Below are 27,372 nucleotides of genomic sequence, written 5' to 3'. Positions count from 1 at the left end.
CCCCCACAATGGCGGAAAGCATTATACTAAGTATCCCATTTCTCCTTTAAATTTTTAATCTAATTTGAGTCATGTATAAAAGGATATTTTACAAAATAAATGTAATGGGGTAACATTAGTTCTTAGACAGAGCTTTAGCATCTACGTTCTGCAGCTAGCCTTTACTAGCACTAAGTAGGCTACTGGAGTTCACTGAAGGGCTGTCTAGTCAAGCTGAGCTTGTGATTGATGTATCTGACATGTTTACACTGGCATAAAGCTGTATCACCTCTCTGTTTTGCAGTTTCTATGCTGCAAACTAGGGTAGTAAACACTAGTTGTGTTTGCCAAGGGGCTAACAATTAAGGCTAGCTAACTGCAGTAATGTGTAGAGAAGTGACTTCGAGCCTCAGTATTCTGTGAACTGTCATGCTGAATACAGGTTTCTGTCATGGAAGATAATTTTGTGATTTTGGCCTTGGGAACAGTCTGGCCAGCCTGTTCTAAACCACAAGTCTGCTTCATTCTCTTTTATTGTGATCAAACTAAAGGAACTACTTCTATTTTTAAACGCTGCAGTTAATCCATCGATTTTAAGTCCCTACAATCAAGATTTTCTGCTAAAAACACCAGACAGGCCAGTGCAATACTAGATTTACATGGCACATTCGGCCATGTTCACACTGTTGACTGAGTGGGAATAGCTAAGGGTCAGAGGACTCTTGGAAGAAAGGTGTTCCATTTGTCCAGTACAGATGCCTTGAGTGCATTTTGCAGGCATGGTTGGGGTTCACTTGCAACTTCCTTGCTGCATCCTGTTCATTTCAATGGAGATCTCTGCTGCATTGTGCAATGCATGATGGTTTGAGATGCAGCGCGAAACTTCAGTAGATTTCAACTTTATGCTAATGAATGTAATTTCAAACATAACTTTCTCTGAAAGTAGAAAGGAAAACAACAGATCTCTCCATGTCTATCCAAATCCATCATTATTAGAACAATAGTAAAAATATATATATATGGTTTTATTTAGAACTGATTTACATGGTTGGAGCGGGAAGTAAAGTTCTAATCAAATGGAGCTTGTAGGATACTTGCTAATTTAGCTAGCTTACTAGTGAGATTAAGCAAGATAACATCCTAACCTGTATGGACAACTGATGCATTCTGAAAATTTTAATAGCATAAAAGCATAAGTATGTTTTGTAGTCTTATTGTGAGCCTCTGCACAACAGTAAACATTGTATCACATTATTTACTGCCTAACATATGTTCAATATAGTCCCTTATCCACAGGACACTAAAGGTCACTGAATGGTTTGATGAGAATCTTTTTGAAAAATGGGGCTCTATTCCTCCAGTACAGCTCCAGAGTCTTGTAGAATCAATTCAAGGTGCATTAGAGCTGTTCTGGCTGCAACTAAGGCTGTTTTTTCTTTTAATTTACCGCCATCTGTACAACTTTATACATAAATGTGTTGTTACATAAAATATCCACACCTCACCTGTACTGTTGACAGAACAAAGACAACATGTCGTCAGTCAGCTAACTTCTGAATACAATACTGTTGCCAACAATATGTGGATTAGAGTTTGCAATTGACTGTAAATGGTATGGGGCCAAATAGGAATGTTTATGCTTAGGCCGCTAAGTGTAGTTAGTTGCCTTTGAAATATCTAAGGAAAGAGCATCCTTAACACAACAGAACTGTTACAGAAAATATAAATAAAGTAGCGACTACATAAATTGTGCATGTGAGTATTGGTTACATGAGTGAATGGGTGTCTTTTCTCACCGCAGACTGGAGTACAGAGTGTGACTTTGTTCACTGGTGCCTCATGCCCTCTTGGTCATCTTCTCCTTATCATGCTATGGACTGAAAAGTGTATTAGCAGCACATGCCAGCACAACAGTGAGCAAAGTAAGTATCAACAAGTCAGTATAAATTTGCTTCATCTTTTTGGGACTAGATTCGTCTGAATAGGCATTACAGAGAAATCTAACATTTTTTAGAGGGTTAAAAATGCAGCAAAATTAATAAAATACTGACATTTTAGCATAGTAGCCCAACATAGCCTAAACATTCTGCTCTTCTTGAGTGCAATAAATACATCATCAATTATCAGTAAAATTTTGTTAAGCAAGTATCTAATAGTTTCAATACTACTACTACCACTAATAATAATAATAATAATAATAAGAAGAAGAAGAAGAAGAAGAAGAGGAAGAAGAATTGTAAAGCAAAGCAAACCTTTTACTTCAGAAGGTAATTACTGTGTAATTTCAAAATTACTTTGTAAGTTTACTGGTCGAGCCAACAATAATTATGAATAATAGCTAACAATATTTAACAATATTTAATATAACATTATTAATACAGTTCTGCTCTTCTGGAGTGCAATAAATATGTAATCAATTATCTTTTGAATTATCATTTAAATCTAAACTTTTTTTTGCAAAAATAGTATATTATATTATTATATTATATTGCATTATAATAATAACATATTTAATGTATTTATTAACAATACAAAATAATAATAATAATAATAATAATAATAATAATCTAAGCCTCTTACTTCAGAAAGTAAGTCATTTTAGTGGTCAATCCAACAAAACTTTTGCTAGCCTTTCTATAAAGTTTTGTTTGAGTAAATATGTTAAGGCAAATTTGTTACTGTCTGCTACACAGTGCTCCTCTTACATCATTGGAAACAGTATGCAGTATGGCACTGGCTGTATTCCTATGAGATATAAGAATGTGTCTTCCTAGAACCATCACATCTCAGTGAGAACAAATCACTCTGCTCTGGACACTAGAACAGGTGAATAAATCCTAATGAATCATGATGAGTGGCTGATTCATAAGCCTTTTGATGAAGATCACCTGAAATGATTCTTTATTATTATCAGATTTGATAATTTACTACAGTATAATCCATATACATTTACCAATTTGTTATTTAGAAATCACTTCCTAATAGTAGAGACTAGTCAGTTTTGTGTATATATAAATTATGTTACCCAAACAGTATAGCTTGAGGTACTTGAGTGATTTTCAGATCATTTTGGCTTTTGCCATAATCTGGTTCCAATGGTTCCAGTTCCAATGCAAAGCTAAATTTTGGACACAAAGCACAAAAAGTGTGATTCACGTCATGGCTTTTATACTCTTTATTTAAGTGCACTAATGCTACACCTGTACATGATATGCTGCTATAAAATATTAAGCTGTGATCAACATACTTTTAGCACCACTATTGAACTCAGAAGAGACAATGACGCTAACATAGTCTTAAACCTTATTCCTAAATTCTGTCAGTCTTTATTGATCTATTTAGTAAATGGCCTGGTATAGACCAAGGGCAGCTAGGACTGAACTAGAAACACTGCTTAATGAAAATGCAATCTGAGTGGATTGGCTTTTATGGTAAGGGTTGAGTGTGCAAGCAATTCAAAGGAATATCATTTGAGTTTATGTATTTGGAAAGGATAACATTTCCCCCTTTTCTATTCTTATTGTTAAGTTCTCTGATTATGTACGAGGCAGAATACACAAATTCAGATGTATTACAGGACAAGCTTTATTTGAATAAGTATATATGTAAAGAATTGCATATATAGTCAGATACAAAAATATGGGTGGCCCTGATTAAATTACATGTTTTATTGATTTTCTAAATGAAAAAAACACATCGTCTACAGAGAACAAAGTTCTGCACATTTTAATACACAATTACTGTCTATTTCCTGAAATTAATTTAATAAAAAAAAAACACAAAATGTGGCCTGTGCGAATGTCATTGCACATTATATATTTTATATTTAATTTTTTTCCAATATGTCAGACTCAGTTAATAACTACTAATTGTGCACTAAAATTTGCAGAAAAAAATGCCATTTAAGTTTGTTCCTGGTAGATGATGTGTTAACTTATTTTTAGTTAGAAAATCAATGAAACATGTCATTTGTCCCAGGGTGTTCAAACTTTTGCATACGGCTGTATCTATATAATAATTTACATACACAGATAGACGATTTAACCTGTTTGTGGGCCTTTCACTCTTAAATAAGATCCTCAGTGGTTCTTTAGTAAAGAAAATGGTCCTATATAGAACCATAAACACTCAAATAACCCTTTCCATCTTTAAAGGGTTCTTTGCATCGTGAAAGCGTTCCTCAGATTTATGGAGAATGTGTTGTTCTTCTATTGTTACAAAGCTGATATCATAATAGAAGAACGCTTTTTGGTGCAATATAGAGCCCTTTTCAAAAAAGGGTTTAATCATGCAAAGGGTTCTTTGAGTGTTCATAGTTCTATATAGAATCATTTTCTTTACTTAAGAATCATCTTTTTAAAGTGTGTAGGGCAATGAGTGGTGAAACCCATAAAAATAAGAATGACCTAACACAGAATAACTTCCTTTCCAAGTGATATGGACAAATTATACAGGCCAAACTAAACATTAAAATCGAAGAGTTTGGCACAAGGCTAACAATAAACAGAACCAATGACTAAGTGCATCAGGAGGAGACAGTTCACTGACTGAAATATGAATACGATAGCTTGTAACATCCAAAAGGATAGTAGCATTACAGCAAGTCCTGCCCTTTAATAAAAAAGGTCCAATTGAACTGAATATTGTCATTTTTTGCAGATGAGTTCAAATGTATTTGATAATGTATTTGAAAATTCCCTGCATAATATTTTTGGTTTTATAGGTCTCGCCCCATTGACATAGATAGGATCCTGGGCTTGATGACTGGAGATAACTGCCCAGGGAACGTTGCTAAGTCTACTGCTGAGTAGACAGACTTTGCTATAAGGACTTTGTTCTTTTTTGAACTTCCAAGTCAAAAGCATCCATTTATCCTCCAATCAGCATCTGAGCAGATCTTACGAATATATCTGGCCAATCCACAGCCAAGGACACTGCTCAGCGACTGTAACAGGCCTCCCGTCAGTAGCCTACTAAAATGGCCCCAGGGTCATTGACATGCGCAACGTGTTCTCACTCAGAGTGACCTAAAGAAGAAAAGCTACAACAAACAAACAACACAAATCAAACAAACAAAATTAAAACATTACATTTGGCAGAAAATACTGCTACACTATTTCATCAACAACTGTGCTTATTGTGCTCATTGGGTTACACGAGTGAACGAGTGTCCTGAAGTCTTTTTCGCACCACAGACTGGAACTGAACAGAGAGTTGTAACTCTGTTCACTGGTGCCTCATGTTCTCTCAGGAAGGGGTGAGGGGTGGGAGGGGGGTCACTTTCTCCTTAATATACCATGAACTGAAAGCAGTCTGAGCAGCACGTACCACCAGAACAGTCAGCATGAGCAGTGATGAAACATCCCAGCAAATGGCGTGCAACAAAAGACAACATAACTGTGAAGAAAAGGTTCAAAACAGGTATGTACATTCACCTTGCATTATTTCACAAATACAACGTAATGCAATGCATTTTCACAAATACAATGTGATGGAGTGTATTTTCACAAAATGTGTAGTGTCATGGTTCAAAATCCTTTCAGTGACATTGATGCTGTGTCAATGAAATTATTTTAAACATGCTGACATAATTAAAGCATGGAACTAAGACCTGTTGAGCTAACATCAGAAATGAGGTGATGAACGAACTGTTTCATGGAAGGAAAATACATTTTTGTTCATGGAAAAAATAAGGAGTTTGTTTCAATGAAAAAGTACTAAAGATAAACAGCATGCAACTTGTATTGGTTTCCATTCATTTGAACTGTGGGCAACAAAAATAAATACATTTCTTAGTACCAACCAGTAAGCTATGTCAATAAACCTGACTTACCCAGGGAGCATTGCATCTTGTTTAAAGACAGTTTGGCTGTGTTAATGAGCTTGAAAGAACTGGAACTTTCAGTGCATATTTGTGCCTTCCATTAAAACGCGCTCTGAATCAAAATGAGAGGCAGAAATGAAAATTAGTGCAAGTTCTAGGTTTGGTTACACTGCCTATAAAGAGAAAGACGGATGTCAAACATTCAGACAAGTTTGAAAGGAAACCAAATTTTGGTGTGCTTTTTTAAATAACGAGTGAATTAAGGAATAAAACAAAAGGTAATGGGAATGAGTGGTTCTCATGCGTACTGTGAACTTTCCATTCTAACAAAGCCGCAGGGGCTTTGGCACTTGATAGCTAAAGCCAGACATTGTATGAGCTTACAATGCTGCACTGAAGCCATGTGATCCACTGGTGCAGCAGCAACTCTAAAGCTGGAGCTCTCCCCACTCACAGGCTGTGTCCCCTCTCTTACAGCTTGGAGCACTTGCCTCCTGAGTTCATGACAGACTTTATAAAAGAGAGTGAAGAACAGGTCAAGGATAATGGAGCATGTGAGTAATCCTGCTTGAGTGCAGCCTTTGCTGTCTATGCTAAGCAAATTTTTAGTGTAACATTTTGAGGTCTAGTTACATCTATTAAACAAGCTGTTCTGTGTTCTATTATTACGGTATTATAGGTGTTGTTATGTTATGCTATTTCATGGATCTCTTTTTTTCATACGATCAAAAGAAGATAATGCATTTGATCATCTTTGCGTTGTACTCTTCACAGCCGAGAAAAAGTATGTTGAAGAGGTACTGGCAGGTGCGTCTCTGGCTCCTGCTCAATCCCTATGGACCACAGAGGCGAGTGGATCAGTGCAACTCCGAATAGATGAACTCTGTCCACAGGAACCCATCACAGTGCATCAGATGTTCATGACCTCAGTTCAGAAATATGGGAATTTGCCTGCTTTAGCAAGCAAGAGAAAAGACAAATGGGAAAAGATCACATTCTCTGAATACTACAATTGCTGCCGGATGGCTGCAAAGAGCTTTCTGAAGGTGACATAGATGATAAAAACAGTCTGCTTTAATTATATATTGTTGATTACTTTATAAACTGTATTGCCACAACCATACTCTTAATTCAGTGTAAACATCTAAATATCACAACATGAGCTGTCCTTGAGATTCTTACATTTTGAATCACAAAAATTATATTTATGTGTTTTAGTTGGGCCTAGAACGTTTCCACAGTGTGGCCATTTTGGGATTCAATTCAGCAGAGTGGTTCATTTCTGCTGTTGGAGCTGTCTTTGCAGGGTGAGAGAGAAATATAATGGTAAAACGTAGAAGGAGAATAAACATACATACATGTATTTATGGTTCATAATTCCAACAGGGGTTTAACAACTGGAATCTATACCACAAACTCACCAGAGGCCTGCCTTTATGTGGCTAGTGATTCAAGAGCAAATATCATTGTTGTGGATAACCAAAAGCAGTTGGATAAAATTTTGCAGGTAATAAGGTTTTTAGTGTCCTCTTCTCTTTGCCAGCACATATAAATCTTCTCTAATGTTGCCTCCTTTTGTTCACAGATAAAAGATAATCTGCCACATTTGAAAGCCATTGTACAGTATTCTGGATCTTTGCAGAAGAAATTGCCCAATCTCTATTCAGTGAGTCCAGTGATTCAATCTGCACATGCATATGTACTGACTATCTGGTGCTGATAGCTAAAAGTAACTGTGTTTTTGGGCAGTGGGAGGAGTTTATGGGTCTTGGCCTGGACATTCCTGACAAAACACTTGATGATATCATCAGCAGCCAAAAAGCCAACCAGTGCTGTGTGCTGATCTACACATCTGGAACCACCGGCATCCCGAAAGGAGTTATGCTCAGCCATGACAACGTAGGTGTGCTGGGATGCTCATGGATGCTCCACTTGAGAAAGCAACCATGACTGTGTATTAGTGCGCTATTCTGTGGGTTTTCTCCATTTGATCATTACTCCTTATAGAATGCAGATCTGATGCATATCTGTTCTTGTGTGTTGCAGAGTGTGTTTATTTGGTAGAATTATTCACATAAATTATCTTTTTGAAATAAGGTTACTCATAGTGCATAGCCATTATCTAAACTCTATCTGTGTCTGGAAAACCATCCCCAAAGTCTCTTAAAAAACACATGATGCAGGAGCCAAGACTTACTTCGATTAATATAGTTTTGCGCGTTAGATGTTAAGTGTTATATCACTCATGTATTTTTGCAGATAAGCAAAGCTTTTGTTTTGTGCACTTTGGTAGATCACATGGACGGCTCATCATGCAAGCAGGGCTGGAGACATGCAGCCTGCTGAAATAAAACAGGAATCCATAGTGAGCTACTTACCACTCAGCCATATTGCGGCTCAAATCTATGATCTGTGGACAGGGATCCAATGGGGGGAACTGGTGTACTTTGCCCAGCCTGATGCCCTGAAGGTACAGGACAGAGAATTATCTTCTTCTTTATTGAAAGGGGCTGACTTAATAATAATCTCTGGAAATTTTTGTATGGTGTGATTCTGTTCCAGGGGAGTTTGGTGGCCACTCTGAGAGAGGCTACTCCTTCGTCCCACATGGGAGTTCCTCGTGTGTGGGAAAAAATAATGGAGAAAGTAAAGCAGGAAATCTCACGCTGTGCGTACCTGAAAAGGAAACTGGTGACTTGGGCAATATCTGTTGGTTTGGAGGCTAATCAAAAATGCACAAAGTAAGATGATTGCTCATGTAATTTCACAGATCCTATTAGTTACTCTTGTTTGTTATCAGCTGCCATTAAGATTAGTTTTTATTTGTACATTTTTGGCACAGGGATGAGGAGAAGTCATTTCTCTTCACTCTAGCAAATTCCCTGGTCCTAGAGAAACTTCGTGCCGAACTGGGCTTCTCTTGCTGCCAGAAGTTCTTCTCTGGGGCAGCTCCTCTCGGAAGTGATACAGTCCAGTTCTTCCTTGGTCTCAACATTCGGTTATATGAGGCCTATGGGATGAGTGAGAGCACCGGACCCCACTTTATGTCTGGCCCAAAAACTTACAAGCTGTCAACGTAAGTCTCACTGGGTTGGTGTGAAATTGATGCATTTTCTTCTAGTCCAGAGATGACCAAACTCTTTTCAAAGGGGGACAGAATGGACCCTATCAGAATACCTGATGACTGGTCATTTTTTTTGCCAAAATGTTATTTAAAAATTATTTAAATATTCTGTATTTAAAGTATGAAAAACACAAACCTATAGAAAAATAATATGTATTGTACAAACTACTGAATTTGTTCTCATAAAAAGCTGCATAACATTTGTTATGGCTCTCAGTGATGAAACATTCCATCACTCTTGAAATTGCTGGGTGTCACGGTCAGCTGAACTGTTTGTGTGTAATCACGACTAAATGTAATTCACTAAATAAATCTGCAGGTTAATTGTGAATTAATTGTAGGTTTACAGTACTGCTGCCACCATCATATGAAAGAAACAACTGCAACTTATAGTCTGGAGGGCTGGTTAAAATCAATCCATGGGCCACATTTGGCCCTGGGGCCAGACTTTGGACCTAGTCAGATCTGACTTGGTAGTTCACCACTCTAAATTTATTGTTGTAAGCACTATTTACAGAGTGAATTTAATCTCAACATTTAACTTCTAGTTGTGGCAAAGTGGTTCCTGGCTGCAGGTACAAACTAGCCAACACAGACGCGGATGGCAGTGGGGAGGTCTGCCTCTGGGGCCGTGATGTCTTTATGGGGTATCTCAATATGGAGGACAAGACAGTGGAAGCCTTTGATGAGGATGGCTGGCTACGTTCTGGAGATTTGGGCAAAGCAGATGAGGAAGGTTTCCTTTACATCACTGGAAGGATAAAGGGTAAATAAATTATAGACCTTTATTTAATTAATATGTGAAAATATGAAGTAGTTATTATTTTGCTTATGCTGCAGTTATGTTAATTATTATCTCATACATTCTTAAAGCAAAGCCACTGTACATGCCTCTCTTTATTTAGAGTTAATAATCACTGCTGGTGGAGAGAATGTCCCTCCAATTCCCATAGAGGATGCAGTGAAAAGGGAGCTTCCTATTATCAGCAATGCCATGTTGATTGGGGACAAGAGGAAGTTTCTGTCCGTGCTGCTCACACTAAAGGTAATTTTGTAATGAGAAATCTGTAATGTCTGAACACCAACCAATTATGAAAATAAGCCTAAACTCTAGATGAAGCTCGCTTTTGCTTTTGCCCTGTCTTGATCAGTGTGTCACCAATATTGAAACCATGGAGCCCACTGATGATCTTAGCTCAGAAGCTGTGGAATACTGTCAACAGCTTGGTAGCCAGGCAACAAAAGTTTCAGATATAACTGGAGGAAAAGACAAGGTGGTGAATGAGGCTATTCAGGAAGGCATTGCTCGGGTCAATGCCCAGGCCATCTCCAATGCCCAGCGCATTCAGAAATGGACAATCTTAAAGAAAGACTTTTCAGTGCCTGGAGGAGAGCTTGGTGAGTATTGTCTTTAAATTGGATAGTAGATTGGCCTGTTTAGAAATAGCCCTAATGGCGTATTTTGTCCCATTTTAGGTCCAACAATGAAACTGCGACGACCAGTTGTCCTAAAGAAGTACAATGATGAAATAGAAACTTTCTATAGAGAATAAAACATAGTCACAGCTTACTACAAACTAGAAGCAACTACTGGTTTTAACAAACCTAACAAAAATAGCACTTAAAACTATATACCAGTAATACTAAGTGCCATTAACTTCAAAAAGCCAGAAATTTGTTTGTTAGATGTACCTTCATTATGTGGAATATTCCTGTTTTATTTTGTGCATCCCTATGAGATTTATTAATGCATATTCCAAGATACATTAACATCTGAATGAGAACAAATAATCCTGGGTTGGGCACAGGAACAGCTGTTTAAATCCTAGTAAATCATGGGTAAATCACGGTGAGCTTGCTGGATGATTCATAAACCCTTTCATGTACTGAAAACATTCACTTGAGATCATTATTTAATATTACCTAACAATTCAATATACCATTTATCACTCTTTATACTTAGAAAGTAAAAATCAACAAATGTTTACATTGAAAATATCAGTAACTTTAATGTTTTTCATCTTTTAAACTGAACAAGATTATGCCTGCTATTAACTGAATGACAAAGTTGTAAAGTTATGATAAAATATACTGGACCAGAGAATATTTCCAGTCAATAAATAAGAGATATCTTAGGCTATGCAATTACCTTTTGACAGAAAAAGCCTCACATGAATACAACAAGACAAGAATTTAAAGATGTTTGTGTTTTGGAGGAGTAAAAATAAACATTCAACAAGTCAACCCTTTGAGACATTTTGTTTTCATAGACACATTTACATTTATAGTATACTTGTGCGCAGATATTAGAATGGTAAGAAGTTGAAAACAACTTTTTGTGTGTTTGGGCAGGAACCCAAACACAGACAAATGTTGACATTGAGTGCTAGTTCTCAGTCCAGATCCTGTACTCGTCGACAGATCTCAGCTGTGAACTCTGAACACTTGGAATTTCCACCGAGGTCTTTGGTCAAGACCTAGAATAATGAAGAACATAAACACTGACATGAGGTAGCAGCAGAGCACAAAATAAAATTAGAAACATTTAGTTGGCATTAAAACTTTTTAAATGGGAAATTCCTCTTATTTTTGCCATCATAAATTCAGAAACCATCACACTAATGGCTAATGCATTATAATCTTTTAGACGATTATACACCATACCTTCTTGTCTCTGATAGTGTCGAAGCAGGCAGTCTCGATCTTTTTGGCATGTCCATGCAGTCCCATGTGCCGCAGCATCATAACAGCACTCAGCAGCAGGGCAGTAGGGTTAGCTAGGTCCATACCAGCAATGTCAGGAGCAGTTCCATGTACCTATGAAAGAGACATTATTCATATTAGATTATTAAAACAATACAGCTGTGTAAGATAATAGACCATATAAGAAGATGGGAACAGATCATTTTCTAAAGTGGATATGTTTTTAGTTGCTATTGAGAGAAAAGAGTCCCTTACATACCGATTCAAATATGGCAACACCATTGGCTCCAATGTTACCACTAGGAGTCACTCCAAGCCCGCCAATTAGACCAGCACAAAGATCACTGCAACAAAAGCATCTGGTGTCAGCATACCACTAAAAAGACCAGTAAATTCAGCACTCTACAGATACCAGAGGATCACTTCAATTGCCATGATGCAAGTTTTGACTAAGAGTTTTAAGAGTTTAAGAGAGTAATTATACATAACATAACAGACAAGTAATTCCTGAACTCACCTCAAAATATCACCATAAAGGTTGGGCATGACAAGCACATCAAACTGAGTGGGATCCTGCACCATCTGAAAAAGCAGATATATGCAATTAGACAAAGTAAAGCTGCAACTACACTGAACCAGTTCCACATAATCATCAAAAGTAGGTAAAATGATTTCACTTCAGTCAGCTATGCACTATACACTTTCAAACACCATCATTTTACTGTAGGTTTACTTTTGATGGATAGCACAAGTATAGCCAATGCAAATACACACAAAGCAAAAAATAATGCTTTTAATGAACTGTAACACCAATTTAGCATCTTCCAAAGTGGAAGCTAGAGGTAAAGAAATCAAAACTATATTTTTTAAGTTTTATTCTGCCTAATGTGAAGCCAAGAATGCACACGTCTTAAAGTAGACAAACAACATCCATTTCTTGACGCTAATCAATCATGTTTTTAGTATCAATAGCAATGTTTATTTCAATTGATCATGCATAATTATTTCAAGTTAAAGAAATGATACTCGCATTCAGACACACTGTATCCAGGTACATCTCAGTGAATTTCACATCCTTGTAATTCTCTGCTACCTCTCGGCACTTCCTTAGGAACAGGCCATCGGACATGCGCCTGTAGGACAGACAATGAGTGACCAAAATACAACATGGCAAATGAGCTTTTAGAACTCCTGCTCCTTTAATAGCAGCCTAGGTACATTAAGCTTACAAAGGGCAGTCTGATCATCCCTGATCATTATCAGCACTGCAGTGACACTGATGTGGTGGTGCGTTAGCGTGTGTCTTGCTGGCAACAGAGGATCGGATACAGCAGTGCTGCTGGAGTTTTTGTGTCTCTATCAAACTTACTGTCCACTCTATTAGACACTGAAAACCTTGTTGGTCCACCTTGTAAAGAGACAGTAGCTCATCTTTTGCTGCACAGTTTGTGTTAGTCATCCTCTAGTCCTTCATCAGTGGACACAGCATGCTGTCCACAGGATATTTTTGGGTGGTGGACTATTCTCAGTCCAGCAGTGACACTGAAGTGTTTAAAAACTCCAGTAGCACTGCTGTTTTAGATCCACTCATACCAGCACAACATACACCAACATGCCGCCACCACATTAGTGTCACTGCACAGTATGACACCCAGTAATTCACTTTTATGCAATTCACAAGACTAACTAAGTTCTGAATTTGGTACATTAGGCCTGTATGTTGGACAAATAATTTATTAGGAAGTACTTTACAAAATTCCGGTAGTAAATCCAATTTGATTTTTATTGTTTAACACTTGTTCTGTTTTAACAAAAATGAATTATATACAAAAGGCATTACTAGAACAATGCTGTTAGAGGATACTGTGTGTTTTTTATGATTCATGTTTGCATCAAAGTTAACACACTGAAAGTTGCATTAATGTAATTTTTCAACACACTCATTTAAAAGAGATTGTTGCAAATTTTTGAAAATGTGAATCAATGGTGTGCCTTCACCGACACAAACAGTCTAAATATGACTTACATGATATTGGCCTTGTGAACAGCTGTTACACTGTTTCTTTGGTTATTCCTGGCATACTCAAAGGCATACTCAGCAATGCGCCGACTGGCCTCTTCTGTGATCAACTTGATACTCTGCACGACCCCATCAACAATCTGAGACAAACATGAAAATAAAGCACAAAAGGTATTGAGATGACTAGTCACATAATATAGCCATCACAACCAATTCCTGATTAAAATGTACTCTTCTAGATGTTTCAAGACATTGTTTTGCTTTCCATAAGTAGGACATGTAGGGAGTGATGACTGCTCCACTCTGACTGAATCATAATTAAAGACTCAAATTTAGAACACTCAGTTTTATGAGCCAGTCAGTGTACAGCTCTATACACAAGGACACACTCTGCTTAATACAAACAGAGAGAGGAGAGGATGGATGCAAGGTGATGAACAGAGGAACTATAACATAAGACCTGACCGACATACAATGGAGCGAGACACAGAATACATCTGATATAAAACTGGTGTTCTGGACCTACCTAGAGAAAAAACACTGAAAAACAAGTTTCAGTGTGTGCCCACTGAAATCCTGCTAGCACTGTGAGGAAAACTGGTCAAGAAAATATTAGATTGAGACAACAAGTGAAAGAGTGGGGTATAATAGGGCAAACTTTAACCTTTGTGCTCTAAAGTGAACTGGTTACTAGACAGGGGCTGGTTACTACACAAGAGGCTCTACTGAAGCACAAAACAGCATTGTGCTGTGTATTAGTGCCCATACAAGGAGAAATTTGGAGCAGCTGGTACTCCAACAGAGAAACAGAGATCAGCACTACTTCTACCAACTCAACAACAAGCTTTGGTGATGTTAAGAAGCTACAATATTTGAGAGACAAAGGGAGCTATTATGTTAAAAATCAGTATTTACAGACAAATCGACAAATTAAAAGGAAAACCTGAATATATGAATAAGTGAAGAAACATAGCGAGTGAAGATGCTTCCAAGATGTATCGCAATTAACATCCTAGCATGCTTTGTGTTATGCATGAAAATGCTGAGCAGGCTTGATTTTGGATCAAGATTTGGCAAGAGGAATAGATCTAAGTGACTTTGCTGGGATTGACTGCAGGAGCACAAAAATGGCTCAACTGTCAAGTGTTTCAAAAGGAACAGTGACTGAAGTGACAACTGTATTAAGATCTATGGGAAGATCTTAGTAAACAGGTTTGGAAGTTGTGGTTAAGAACGTTCAATGATTGTAGTTTTCATGCATTAGTGCAATACATAAAGAAAAACACCAGAGTAACTGTCCCACAGTGACTGAGAATGTCAATGCAGATGAGATCAGACTGTCATCAAGAACAGTCTGTTCACAACTACATTACACTACATTATTGTGGTGTCATTTATCATACGCACTTGCCTACAGAGATGTGGGAAAAAAGTGAAATGGACAAATGAGTCATCTCTTAGCATATTCTCAACAAATGGACAACTGCATGTGTAGAGTACACCAAGAGAAATATACAGGCCTGAATGCTTGACCCCTAAAGTGGGTCCAGTGGTTTCGTTATGCTATAGGAGACAAATAATACTATGGCCTTCACATTCACCAGATCTCAACCTGATGCAACAACTATGGGAGATTTCAGACTGATGTGTTCACAAAACATGAGACAGTGGTCACCACCATCATCACCAATGCAGGGAATATCTTTTGGAAGAGTGGTGTTCCAACTCTCCAGCACAGTTTCAGAGACTTGCAGAATCTATGCTAAAGTGCACTAAGAGTGTTTTTGCAGCTTTTGGTGGCCCAACAACTTACTAAGGCTCTTTGTGTTTGTTTTTCCTTTAATCTGTCACCTATCTGTACACACACACACACACACACACAGTGCAAAAGTCTCAGTGTTAAGCAGCCATTAAAACGGTTTAAAGTATTTATCTTATCCTGTAAAGCACTATACAACATTATAATAAACACAAAAACCAATAAGAGTACAAAACTAACAACATTTCTTAGAAAATGTTTTCAAATGTTGCGGTATTACTGGGGGCTGGGGCTGTCGCAAGAGACAAAAGCATTTATGACCTTCTATTGCTGTCTCGTCTCATTTCAAAACTGGAAAAAATTCAAAAACAGCAGTTACTTACAGTTTCATCAACAGGTTACACAATTTTCAAGGTGTGCATCGAATTGCTAAATGTTATGCAGGGTTTCAAACAAGTACAGAGGATCGGCTAACTTAGCTTAGCAAGTGGGCTACGGACTCAAACTGTACAACACACCACAGTACACATTTGATTCTGACTAACTGGTGCTCTACTGAAACAAGTGCAGATAATAAAAACTAACGACTGACAGGGCACAGTCAAGTGGCTGGTGCTGCAGTGACAAAGCCAAAGCTGAACCTGTTCTGTGCTGTTTGGGACTGTAGCATTTTGGCCAAGCTAATGAGTTGACTAGACAAGTACACCAAATGGAACAGGCTTGGTTCCAGCTAAAATGGGTCGAGATGCTACAATACCTGTTCAGAGGATATGTGAGGAAAAAATAATCACAATGCATTTTTTATTTGCTTTTACTGTAATGTGTTTTTGCTTACCGGCCAGATTCATGACTTTAAATTTTCTCAGATATCCTGAGGCTTTTGCATAGTACTTTATATTGCATGTATGGATGGATGGATTTGATGCAAAAGTAAAATCTGTGACGTTAATGTTGAGGGCACAAACATTCATAATTACATACCACGTGTTCGATTCCACTGTACTCTCCCTCAGTGTTTTCTCTGATGGTAACGAGGTCCACATCTGTGTAAGGGGTCTTATAACCCTCAATAGACACACATGGACGCACATTGGCATACAGGTCAAAGGTCTTCCTAAGCAGCAAGTTCATGGAGGGATGGCCAGCAGCAATAGGGGTCTTCAGAGGTCCTAAACATTAACAATCAAGTTATGAACAATAATGTAAACTGTAATATGGAACCAAATGAATCAATGTATAAGAAAGTGAGCTGATGTACCCTTTAATCCTATTTTGCTTTTGTCCATTGATTCTTTGGCTTCAGGAGGGATCATCCATTTTCCTCCAGGTCCTTTGATGGCTGTAACATTTCGCTCCTCCCACTGAATAGGAACCTGCAGATGAAAGCAGTGGCCTTTTGCTGATAAAGTGTCACATGCTGCAGCATATACAAAGGAAGTCAATTACTAACACCATGTTCTCTTGAAAAATTAGGAAGTAGTCTTGCTTAATGCATGTATTCCATATTACATGTAGAAACAGGCAAACATTTCAGAGATGGTAGAAAACAGTTGAGGAAAAACACAGGATGAAATACAAAGACGTTTCTTTTCAAGCTCTTACTTTGGCAGCCTCAAAAATCTTTATTACAGCAGTGGAAATCTCTGGACCAATTCCATCTCCTGGAATTATTGTTACAGTTTGCATCTGAAAAGCAAAACAAATACAATAAAAGATTATCTGGCTTAAGCATTTATAAACAAGAAGCATCATCTCTTCTTGAGTTTATCAGTGTTCAACAAAGATTAAAGCTCTCTCTCAAGCATAAAATGCTGTAATTCAAATCGGATACATGTGTGTTTGTGATAACACTGCTCCCTATTTCAATCACAGCATATACTCAAATAGAAATAAACACATACTTCTAATAAATCAAGTGACTTACAGTTGGTCATGTAAGACCAGTAAAAAGCACAACCTTGACACAGCATAATGAAGTCTCTCATGGACTTCATTATGCTGTATAACATTTTGGTTTGTCTGTGGTGGGCAGAAGGCCAAAAATATGTGAAATGTATTTAAGAAATGAATGAATATAAAAGCAGACTGCTCTCAGGATAGGAATTACCTAAAGCTGTACCCATGACAACACTCAACAACTCAAACATTTCTTTTGATGCAGTGTGACTTTGGGGCTTGTTTATCACAGTGGTGATTTAAAAACTGGTTGAAAAAAACAATGGAAATTCCAGGGCAAATTTGATATCTCTCTCAATTACCTCAAAAAGCATTTCAAAATCATAATGAAACAACTATTCAATACTGGAAACATGCTCAGTTTCCAAAATATGAGCTTATATCAATGTGAATTTAGCATTTAAAAATACCTATTATTAAGGTGCTGTAGAAAATAATTTTATTTACTTACTCCTCTAGAAAACGTTCTAGGCTGTGTTTGGCTTTTCACAGCGCCCATGACACGGGAAACCTGGAAAAAGAAACAGAACAAAAAGGTAAACATGACTTTGGCACAAAAACAAGACTAAAGCTATGCAACAACAGTAACAAATAAGGACACAAGCTTCAGATGTGACAGATACTTACACTGTAACATTTCAACTTATAATACTGTGATAGGAAATGTCTTACAGTACATAAAGCAAAAAAAAATTTCATCAGGGCAAGACCAGTGCATGCCTAGGCAAGCCTGTAATTAACTGAAATTGTGAGGATACACCTCACCGCGCTCATGCAGTTTGACTGCAGCCTTTGTCAAGAGAAACACTCGTGTCACCTGTTGAAATGCAGAATATTGCTGACTTCACTAATAAACACATCGCAGGCTATTGTTTCTGTTTGTATTGCCCACTGACTAGTATTACTGGTTTGTCACACACACACACACACACACACACACACACACACACACACACACACATTATATATAAGTTACCACTTGAGCATCACAGCCTATTATCAACAAAGATTAGGACTGCAATTCTCCTTATCACATCTATCCTCGAGCTGAAGGAACACTATCTGTGAGGACGGCCTAAACATAAGGTTTTAAGCAGTGATATAGTCCATAAAGAGCCTCCTTAAAGTAGCTATTGGAAAAAGATAAGCACTGACACACCCTGGCACGCATAGGTAAAACCCAGCTGTGGGGGAGGGGATTCCTGATGACCCTAGCAAACAGCTAATAGCAAAACACTGGACTGAAATATCTTTTTATATTTCATACCAAGGGCTTGTCTCACAAAGCAAGTTCAGCCTAGACAGGGTTTCTGACTAAGTCTCAGCTTTATGATGTTTATGACAAATAGTCATTTGCGAGAAACACGAGTCGTCGTCTTCTCAAAAAAGGAAGAAGACATTTGCATATGTTGAAAGTAAAACACTTGTAACAGAAAAAGCCACACTGTCTCCACTGCCACTGTGTTAGTGCTTACTGGAGTCATTCCTTTTTATTCTTAATATTAATGTAGTATAATTTGCTTCCTCTGCTAAAACAAAAATGATGTTCTTCAAATAATTGACACCACTTCTGTCAGTCCCTGATTGGTCAGAAGCTCGCCCTGATTGGTCCAAGAGCTGTTTGTGATCGGAAAGCCCTGGAGCAGGTTAAACATGCAGTATAAACTGGCATGGTGATGTAGCCTGATAAAAGTGATCCACCGTTGTGAAACAGAAAAGCTAGAGTCTGATTGAACTAACCTTGAGATTTTGCCAACTAAACAAAAATCCTACTTCGTGAGACAGGCCTCAAGTACAAGTGGTGTGAAGCATGCAGCAGTAAAATGGAAATGGCAGGTAAAATCAGGGATTAATACTATATACTATGACTACTTAAGAATGTTACAGTCAAGGTATCACATCATTTAAATGTTCTGTTAACCACCAGACAACATCAGTCCCTTCATATCAGTAGGATTAATCCCTGGTGTAAAGATATGAGGAGAATAGCTTCAAAGATCCTGGATATGAATGTCAATTTGATGAACATTAACATATAAAGGCATTAGTCCATTATTATAGCATTATTATAAACTTGGCTATTGGTAACACCAAGATCTCTGAACCAAACCCTCAAAATAACAAGCAGATCTGTGAGGGACATTTGCTGGTTTGGCAAACAACCACCAACTTGCATTAACTTGGAAGGAGGGGCGCTTTACGACTGTGAAGGCGAAGGATACTGAGGCTAAAGGGTATGATTATAGCAATCACTTTGACTTTTGAAATCAATGAAAGCTGCCTTAATGGGCCATCATTTTAAAAAAAAAAATCATTATTGTATTTAGGGGTATGTAATCCCACAGGACAGTTACTTCAAAGAATAGCCTTTGTGCTCAAATAAAATACTAGGCAAATGAATCTACACACCATGAATGATTGCCTTTTTTTCATTATCAGTAATCAACTTTGCCTCATGTAGGTGCAGCCAGGACTGGAACCATTTTTGATCTTATCCTGTCTCCCTGAACAGGGTGTTTGACACTAATTTTCAAGTCACTTAATTGAACAATTCAAATGTAACACACTGGTTTTGCAAATTAAGCTACAATCTGACCACCAAATGCCCACTTTCAGATTTGCCTTTCGCAGTATATACAGGTTTGTGGGGCAGCTTGCTCACCACATAATTATAGGGGTAACTTTAGCTCAGCAGCACAAAGCCATCTTCTCTAGCTAGGGCACTAATTAAAGATCTTACTTCTTTGGGTTTTCTCTGGCCACTTATCCACACACCATATCTCTCGAGAAGTTTACAAATCTGCAAAAAGCAGACAGGTAGAAGTGGGCAGTATAATGACGTGTTATCGTTATCATGAAAATACAGTTTTTCCAAAATACAGATACAGACTTGGACCAATTATAGAGAGCCTTTGAACAACAACGGTGTACAGCAAGTGCATAAACTGCACAGTAACACGTAGCTGATATAACGTCAGCCGTTTTTTACCATTAACTTTATTTAATATTTCCTTCTTAAATAGGTTATTTTCGCTTTTTTTGCGATCACTGAATTACAAAAAAAATACACTGTACTAATAGCTTATCATAACATTTGTATAAGTTTGGCTTCACTGTTTTGTGTGTTCTAACTTGTTCACTATCCTCATAAAAAATAAGTAAATATTGAGATGCATTTTCCGCCACTAACGTTATCGCGATGTTACATTTTAGTCATGACCATGTAACCTAACTCTCAGTGCATTAGCCAAATGCTACAGGGAGCTGAAGGTTATTTTCTCTAAGCTACAAGGTGCAGTTACAGGTCGTGAGCTGAAAATGGGAACTCAGTTAGTAAACTGACTGCAGGGAACGTTTTCACCAGTTAGCTTCTTGGCTAATCCAGCCGGTATGTGACAAGAGCAGGCATGTTCAGCAGCAGGCATGCTAAGATAGCTAACTTTCAGCTAGCTGTCTCGCTAACTAGATAACCTACGTACCAGAGCAGTAAGACTCCTAACAGCTCTTAAGGGACTTAACTTTAGTCGTTTCATCGCATGTTAAGGTTAAATGTGCTAGACTGAATTCAGCAGAGGCCATCCTGTGAGTGAAGGATGATAAAGGCTGTAATCAGTGTATGGCAGAGTATGAAGGGCATATAGAGACAGCAGAGAGAGAGAGAGGGCCTCCGAGCCTCAAAGCCTGCCTCCGCATGCCAAAAAGTTTGAAACCATGCCAGCTATCACACCCTTATCAAAGTGTCTGATTTGGCTGGATGGAGAGCCTTGTAATTAGCACTGATTTACACTTCTAAACTGTCCTGTCAGTCACTCCTTACCGTTGACCTCCACGCGTTACCAGCCATCCTCTCTGCTCGTCCCGCTTCAGACGTCTCAGCTCTACACTGCTGTCCAGCGCGTTCAACCTTCGCTTCACCATGTAGAGTCTCACAGGGTTGCCAAGTCACACACCAATAAACCTTCAAGCATGCAAAATTGATCAACATGTTCTCCAGACTGATTAAAAATATAATTGCATACATTGCATATTTTTATTTAGTATTGAAAATATCTACACATCCCTACAAAGCCCTGCTCTTGATTTGTACCGACAATGTCCTGTAAAGTATTTACTGATTGCCTGTTTACTTGCTTATTTTTGCAACAATCTTAATATTCAATCCTCAATATTTTAAATTAAGCCTAGAATTTACTACAATCACTCTAACAATGCTTCACTAGCCTACATGGTGTTTATAGGAAACTGCTATAAGATTTTATCATTGAATTACACTGTGAAACCTTAGACCACTGTGTGTCAGGCTCCAGTCCTCGCAGGCCAAAATACTGCAGACTTTAGCACGCTGCTTCATTAAGTACACCTCATTCACCTCATCAACTAATTAGCAAGGACTTCATGAACTGAATTCATGAGAGTAAACGCTAATCTCTGCAGTACTTTAACCTGGAAGGTCTCCACTTTGACATGCATGTCTTAGCCTGTTATACCTAGGATATAAATTCAAAACAGTTCTGGAGACCCAAATCCATAACATTTTTATTTTTTAAAATCACATTCAGTTTTCGACCATCAGAATTAAAACTCTGCTGTGTGCTGTCATAGTCTGTAAATAGTTATCTTGCTTCAGGTAAGAATTTTAAAAGTTTCAGTGGTAGGGTTACACTTGTTTTGCACAAAATCAATTTAATTAACTATCCACTAAGGAGAATCAGGTGCATTGGAGCAGAGAGAAGATTGGTGCAGCTGTACTCTGTGCCTGAATTCAGAGATCTATATGTTCTTAAACCTGTTGTGAGAGCCAATAATTACATTTTAACACCAAGTAAAAACAACTGATTTACATACTTGCTTTTAAATATCATTCATCTAAGAGAGTAGTTTGTGTACTGAAAAAAACAGTCTACAAATCTTCTTGAGTATGCAGTGTACTGCATTCATACTTAGTTTGTGCAAACAAAATGAACGAACAAATAAAATGTTAGGTGCACTTTTCAAGACATTTTAGCATATATAAAAAATGTTTTGAGATGCTAGAAGATATGCTGATGGATAAATGTGCGCTTGCTAAATTTGATTTTACTAAAATCTACACAGGGAGGAGTTCTCATTAAACTGGCAACCCTATGAACCACCAGCTCCTAGTACAGAAAGGAAGCAGAGAGACAACAGGGCTTCTAGTAACAGCTTTGCAAAGCTTGCTTCCCCTACTGGACTGGATGTAGCAGTGCAACATTGAACTGTTCTGTATGAATTTAAAGAATTCATTCCATAGCACTGTCTACCACCTTATACATAAAATAAAATTTGGCTAAAATTATTACAATAAAAAAAAGGTTTAAAAAAATAACACGTAAAAATTTACAAGGACAGAGAAGGCTTTTTAGCCTTTTAAAGAACAGAAGTAGTACCAAAAAAATGCCACAAGATGGCCACCCAATATTGGAAATGAACTATTCAGCCTTCACTCAGTTTACTCAGGGTGGAAAAAGACAGATCTGGAATAAAAGGAAAATGTAATCCCTTCATAATAAATGTAGGAAAGGCAGATTACACAGGACAAAGAAACACTATACTATTAAGTGTGCTTTATCCATTTAAATGCAAGTTTACAAAGCATGGGGCAATTCAGCGTCAGGAGTGATAAAAATCTATAAATACAATTGAAGCAAAAAGTAAAAAAGCAAAACACAATGCAAAAATACACTGAGGTTACAAAACCAATACGCATTCATATAAAGCATACGATATAAAGTCCAAAACATCTCCCAAAACACTGCAATCAAAAATGCAACATGGGAAAGCTTCAACGATGGTCAATAAAGAAAAAGCATTAGAAGTACTTCACAAACACACTTTTTGTCCAAATAGCAGCATTGTTTAAAGCAATAACAGTTTGTATAGTTTAGTGTTACAAAGTCCAAAGAAGACTCATTTTGAGCATCCTGAGACGACAGAATGAAGACAGGTTTCTACATGTAGGGTCCTTTCTAGGGTGGAGAATAAGAAAGGACAGAGGTGTAGTTACTGTAGCTTAACCCTCACACTACAGGCAACATTGAGTATTCAGGAGTTCTGGCACTGGTGATGTATCAAGCATATGGATCTTAAAAAACACACATACACAGAAAGAGCTGTGTTGTAGCAATTGCGTTAAAAAACAGAAAAACATAATAATAACAACATATTCATTGCAGCTGGGTTGCTGATTTCAAACAGCATACTGCTTTGGTTGGTTCTTGAGGCCAACAGTCCTCTCCGTTTGCGAGATTGCATGAGCTGCTCTGCTGTTCAGCAGCCTGCATTCATGAAGAACATCTGTCAAACAACAAGGTGATTTTACAACATTAAGTGAAAGAATTAGCCTTTATCAGACCTTTAATTTTGTGTGTGTCAGTACCATCTTAACAAGAAACTGAGTAGAAAAAACAGATTACCATTAAACTGTTTGTAGGCTTCATCAACAATGGCATTATTTGATCTTTTTATCTCCCAAAAACCATCTTCCACCCATGGCTTACAGTCAGGTATTTCTGGCAGTTGACCATTTTTATACATGCCTGCTGCAACAAATTAAGATGTAAATCCAGTCCATTTCATTTCAACGTTGTGCACTTGTATGTCAGAAAACAGTACAGGCACAGCAGAAAATTTAACAAACATTGTTTTTTATATCAGTTCAATGCGAGAAAACCAATCATAGTAACGCACTTAATTTACATGTTTTAAACGTAGCATATAAGACTAGACAGCTAGAAGTACCTTTTATTGTGTCGTCAATGTCTTTGCATAGTTGGTATAGATCACTTCCGCGTCCAACCACCCTTTCCCCTAAAGAAACGCATTTAAAAGAACATTTGTAAACTCCTATCTGCTTCATTGTCCAGAATCAGTTGCTTTTATTGTAGGTTGAAATGCAAAATAAGGCACTTACCATCTAACACCTTAATGCTTGGGAACATTTCAAGGATGATGTTTCTGTATGAGGCGTTCTTGCAAACTGAAAGATTAAAACATGAGCTAAATAAACCGATTCACAAAGTAAATTCAAAACACAGCCAACCAACCTGGATTAGTATAATTGTATGTGTTGTCCTTTAGCCTAATACTCTCTAATTTTCTTAAAGTCTTCAGAGCATGGAGGTTGTCAGTGCTGTAGATTTGACACAAAGCAAGGACACATTTATGCACAGAGAAGAAGAGAAATAGAGACAAAATCTAAAAATCCAAAATCCAGAAATCTAGATGCACACTTTTGTTTTGTAATTACCTGGATATAAGATTGCCAGCTATGTTGAGACTCTGTAAGCTTTCACAGCTAGCAATAGGTTCTATAAAAGGATATGTTTCATGATAATAAATACAAAAATCAGTTTATCATAATTTCTTTCTTTGTACATCATTATAGTATCAACAACAATACCTACTTGAAAATACTCGTACAATTCACTTACCTAGGTTAGAAATCCTGTTAGCTGACAGGTTAAGGACAACAAGAAGTCTGAGTGATGCTAGAGGCGCTATGTTTGTGATATTATTTCCAGAGAGGTCCAGTCTCTCCAGGTTTATACATTCTCCAATACATCCAAGATCATAAATTCCTAAAAAATAAAAGAAAAAGAAAACATACATACGTGTTGTAACTCTGATACAGAGACTTCAGACTATGCAGTTACTTCAGAATATCCACCACAGAATGATGCATACCTAGACTCTTCAGTTTGAGAAATAAAATGGATTCCAAATCAAATTCCCCTGTTCGGGACTTTAGAAGCCCAGTTGTGATCTTTGCGCATTCGGTTTCTGCAAGACAGAGAAAGTATGCATGACTATAGTGAGTGTGGTGAAGCAAAAACCTGCCTGTTCACTTGTTCACAACCTAATAACATGCACTTTGGTGACTCACTGCTGCAGCACAGGCTCAGTTCAGAAGAGAAAGCTTATTTCTCTGTGTTCGTTGTTATTGTGTCCTTTTGATACGTCTCTGCTCTTTATCCTTTAATGCTAGCTTACAACTGCTGATGACGGCTGCTGTTCTTGAAGGGCTGAATTTTACTCACTTTTTTTGAGTAAAAGAGTATGATGTAGTTTGTAAACACTGGTAGAGTTTGAAAATTTACTGTCCATTTCCCAGTCTATAGTGTCTATATATGGAAACTTAGCTGGAAAAAACATCCTGTTTTGAACTGTTTTGTAGTGTCACAAAATATATATCTCAAGTCAAGTCAAGTCAAGTCAAATTTATTTATATAGCGCCTTTTACAACAGATGTTGTCACAAAGCAGCTTTACAAAGAATCCGGGTCCACGCCCCCAGTGAGCAAGCCTTGGCGACAGTGGCAAGGAAAAACTCCCTCAACAGGAGGAAGAAACCTTGAGAGGAACCAGACTCAAACAGGGGAACCCATCCTCCTCTGGTCGGCACCGGATAACAGCACAGACACAAAACAGTACAAGTGGATACAGTTTTACACCACTGTGCAGTGCGCCGGCCGCATCAGTCACGTCATATCTGCCTATTCGACAGCATTTTAGCCCTGCCTGCTCACACTGAAGCTATGAAGACTGTTTCAGCCCAGACTGCTTCTTTATTAGGCCCCAATAAAGGGCAGCCAATCTTATCAGAGCTCATTCACATACATCAGACTTGAAGGCACAAGGTAAACAGCATGTTTAACTGTAAGGGATGATCAGAAGTTGAAAGATGGTTGAATGAATTATGACTGTTTTGGTACATAAATCCACTCAAATGTCATTAGTGGACTTGGTGAACAAATAAAATACAAGAAAAATGTAGGACATGGGTCATTTAAATATTAATATTTGGTAGTGAGTGCAGGGCCTGGGAGAGCTCCTGGAAAACAGCCTGCTCTTTTTTGTTGTTGTTCCCTCTTTTTCTGGATTTATTTTATCTGACTTCAGATGTTTCAAAGTATGTATACAACAGGGCAGATTTAGAAACTGAGGCGTAATCATGCCTACCTAGATTAAATTAAATTTAGACATTACTTTGATCAAGCTTAATGTAACTTGACACCGCATGGGGGAAACGCCAGATGAGAGGAGCACTGTGCCGTGCAGCACACAAGCTATTGTACAAGATAGAATGAGAGCTCTAAGGCATTGCACGGCAAACAATTGTGGGTAAACAACAGTTGGTAAACAACAGTTGGTTTCCGCGAGAAAGCCCGCAGCAGCACAGGCCTTAACATTAAACATTAAACCAAAACCGCGGAAAGAGAAAGCAACAAGCTGACGCTGAACTAAAGCTGTGCTTAAAGGGGACACTGAAAGAGACACTGTTTATTAACATGAGATTCTGTATAGTAAACAAAATTTAAATAAAAAAAACAGTATTAACCACCCAGACGACCCCGTTAGTAACGAATGAAGTGGACACGAGCGTCATAGCGAATGGACAGCTAACAGCTACTGCCCTACAAAAAAAGACCCGAGCTAACACCTCAGCTAGCGTGAGCCGCAGCATCTTCTCACAACGCACGAATTCGTCAGACCTGTAGGTTAAACAACTCACCGTGGTCTTTATCCCTCTTAGACTCCATATCTGTCCAAATTTAAGAAGTCATTCGAAGTACATGAGGATGTTCTCCGTGAAGTCCGGCGGAAGGTTCTCGTACTGTCATCTGACAAAGAGACAGAGGAGACTCGGCGCTGCAGCAGCAGCAGTGCGCGCAGGTGACCGACCGACTGACTACAGCGCTGCTTTGCTAACTGTATTAGCAGCGCGCCGGACTTACTGGAGTGTTTTGATGTTTTAATACAGACTCTTATTTGCCCAAACGATTTTTGGTGCGACGCGTTTACACATTTCCTTGGATTCACTTAACAAACCAACTAACTACATTAAAGGTACCTACTACTTTAAATTCAGCGCACCCGGAAGTTGCCCTCCTTTCTGTTGCTATGTAGCTGCTCTCATTGGTTACGGCGGTGTTGTCAAGGCCGCTCATCCGATTAACGGCAAGAGATTAATTTTATTTTTTTAATTTC

The 27,372-nt window shown here is 38.0% G+C and overlaps 3 protein-coding genes across 5 annotated transcripts; 1 reads left to right on the top strand and 2 right to left on the bottom strand.

Moving 5' to 3' along the window:
• The first annotated feature begins 5,201 nt into the window (after positions 1–5,201).
• Positions 5,202–11,171, top strand: acsbg1 (acyl-CoA synthetase bubblegum family member 1). Of its 2 annotated transcripts, none has more exons than XM_036576060.1 (14): positions 5,202–5,400; positions 6,281–6,357; positions 6,578–6,849; positions 7,022–7,110; positions 7,190–7,310; positions 7,389–7,469; positions 7,553–7,702; positions 8,097–8,273; positions 8,366–8,544; positions 8,646–8,879; positions 9,476–9,693; positions 9,833–9,972; positions 10,079–10,325; positions 10,404–11,171. In XM_036576060.1, exons 1-14 carry the CDS (start codon positions 5,324–5,326, stop codon positions 10,478–10,480), a joined length of 2,139 nt encoding a protein of 712 aa, XP_036431953.1. In that variant the 5' UTR covers positions 5,202–5,323; the 3' UTR covers positions 10,481–11,171. The 2 variants fall into 2 exon arrangements, with proteins under 2 accessions (XP_036431953.1, XP_036431952.1); XM_036576059.1 differs by having other exon boundaries at positions 8,640–8,879.
• On the bottom strand, positions 10,911–21,312 carry idh3a (isocitrate dehydrogenase (NAD(+)) 3 catalytic subunit alpha). Its single transcript, XM_036576062.1, has 11 exons — positions 21,183–21,312; positions 17,817–17,876; positions 17,012–17,095; positions 16,668–16,782; positions 16,391–16,578; positions 13,657–13,790; positions 12,661–12,763; positions 12,148–12,212; positions 11,890–11,974; positions 11,592–11,744; positions 10,911–11,404 (listed from the first exon to the last, which is right to left on the bottom strand). Exons 1-11 carry the CDS (start codon positions 21,207–21,209, stop codon positions 11,321–11,323), a joined length of 1,098 nt encoding a protein of 365 aa, XP_036431955.1. The 5' UTR covers positions 21,210–21,312; the 3' UTR covers positions 10,911–11,320.
• Positions 21,313–22,935: 1,623 nt separating this feature from the next.
• lrrc61 (leucine rich repeat containing 61) lies at positions 22,936–27,274 on the bottom strand. Of its 2 annotated transcripts, none has more exons than XM_036575452.1 (9): positions 26,897–27,274; positions 25,070–25,165; positions 24,817–24,963; positions 24,633–24,693; positions 24,430–24,515; positions 24,297–24,362; positions 24,125–24,193; positions 23,800–23,925; positions 22,936–23,680 (listed from the first exon to the last, which is right to left on the bottom strand). In XM_036575452.1, the coding sequence occupies exons 1-9, from the start codon at positions 26,922–26,924 to the stop codon at positions 23,574–23,576; spliced, it is 786 nt and encodes a 261-aa protein (XP_036431345.1). In that variant the 5' UTR covers positions 26,925–27,274; the 3' UTR covers positions 22,936–23,573. The 2 variants fall into 2 exon arrangements, with proteins under 2 accessions (XP_036431345.1, XP_036431346.1); XM_036575453.1 differs by having other exon boundaries at positions 23,800–23,922.
• Between the last annotated feature and the right edge of the window lie 98 nt (positions 27,275–27,372).

Source organism: Colossoma macropomum, unplaced genomic scaffold (genome assembly GCF_904425465.1).
Source record: "Colossoma macropomum unplaced genomic scaffold, Colossoma_macropomum, whole genome shotgun sequence".
NCBI classification, from domain to species: Eukaryota; Metazoa; Chordata; class Actinopteri; order Characiformes; family Serrasalmidae; genus Colossoma; species Colossoma macropomum.
Note: the sequence above shows the minus strand (reverse complement) of the source record. Positions and strands in the feature narration are given on the sequence as shown.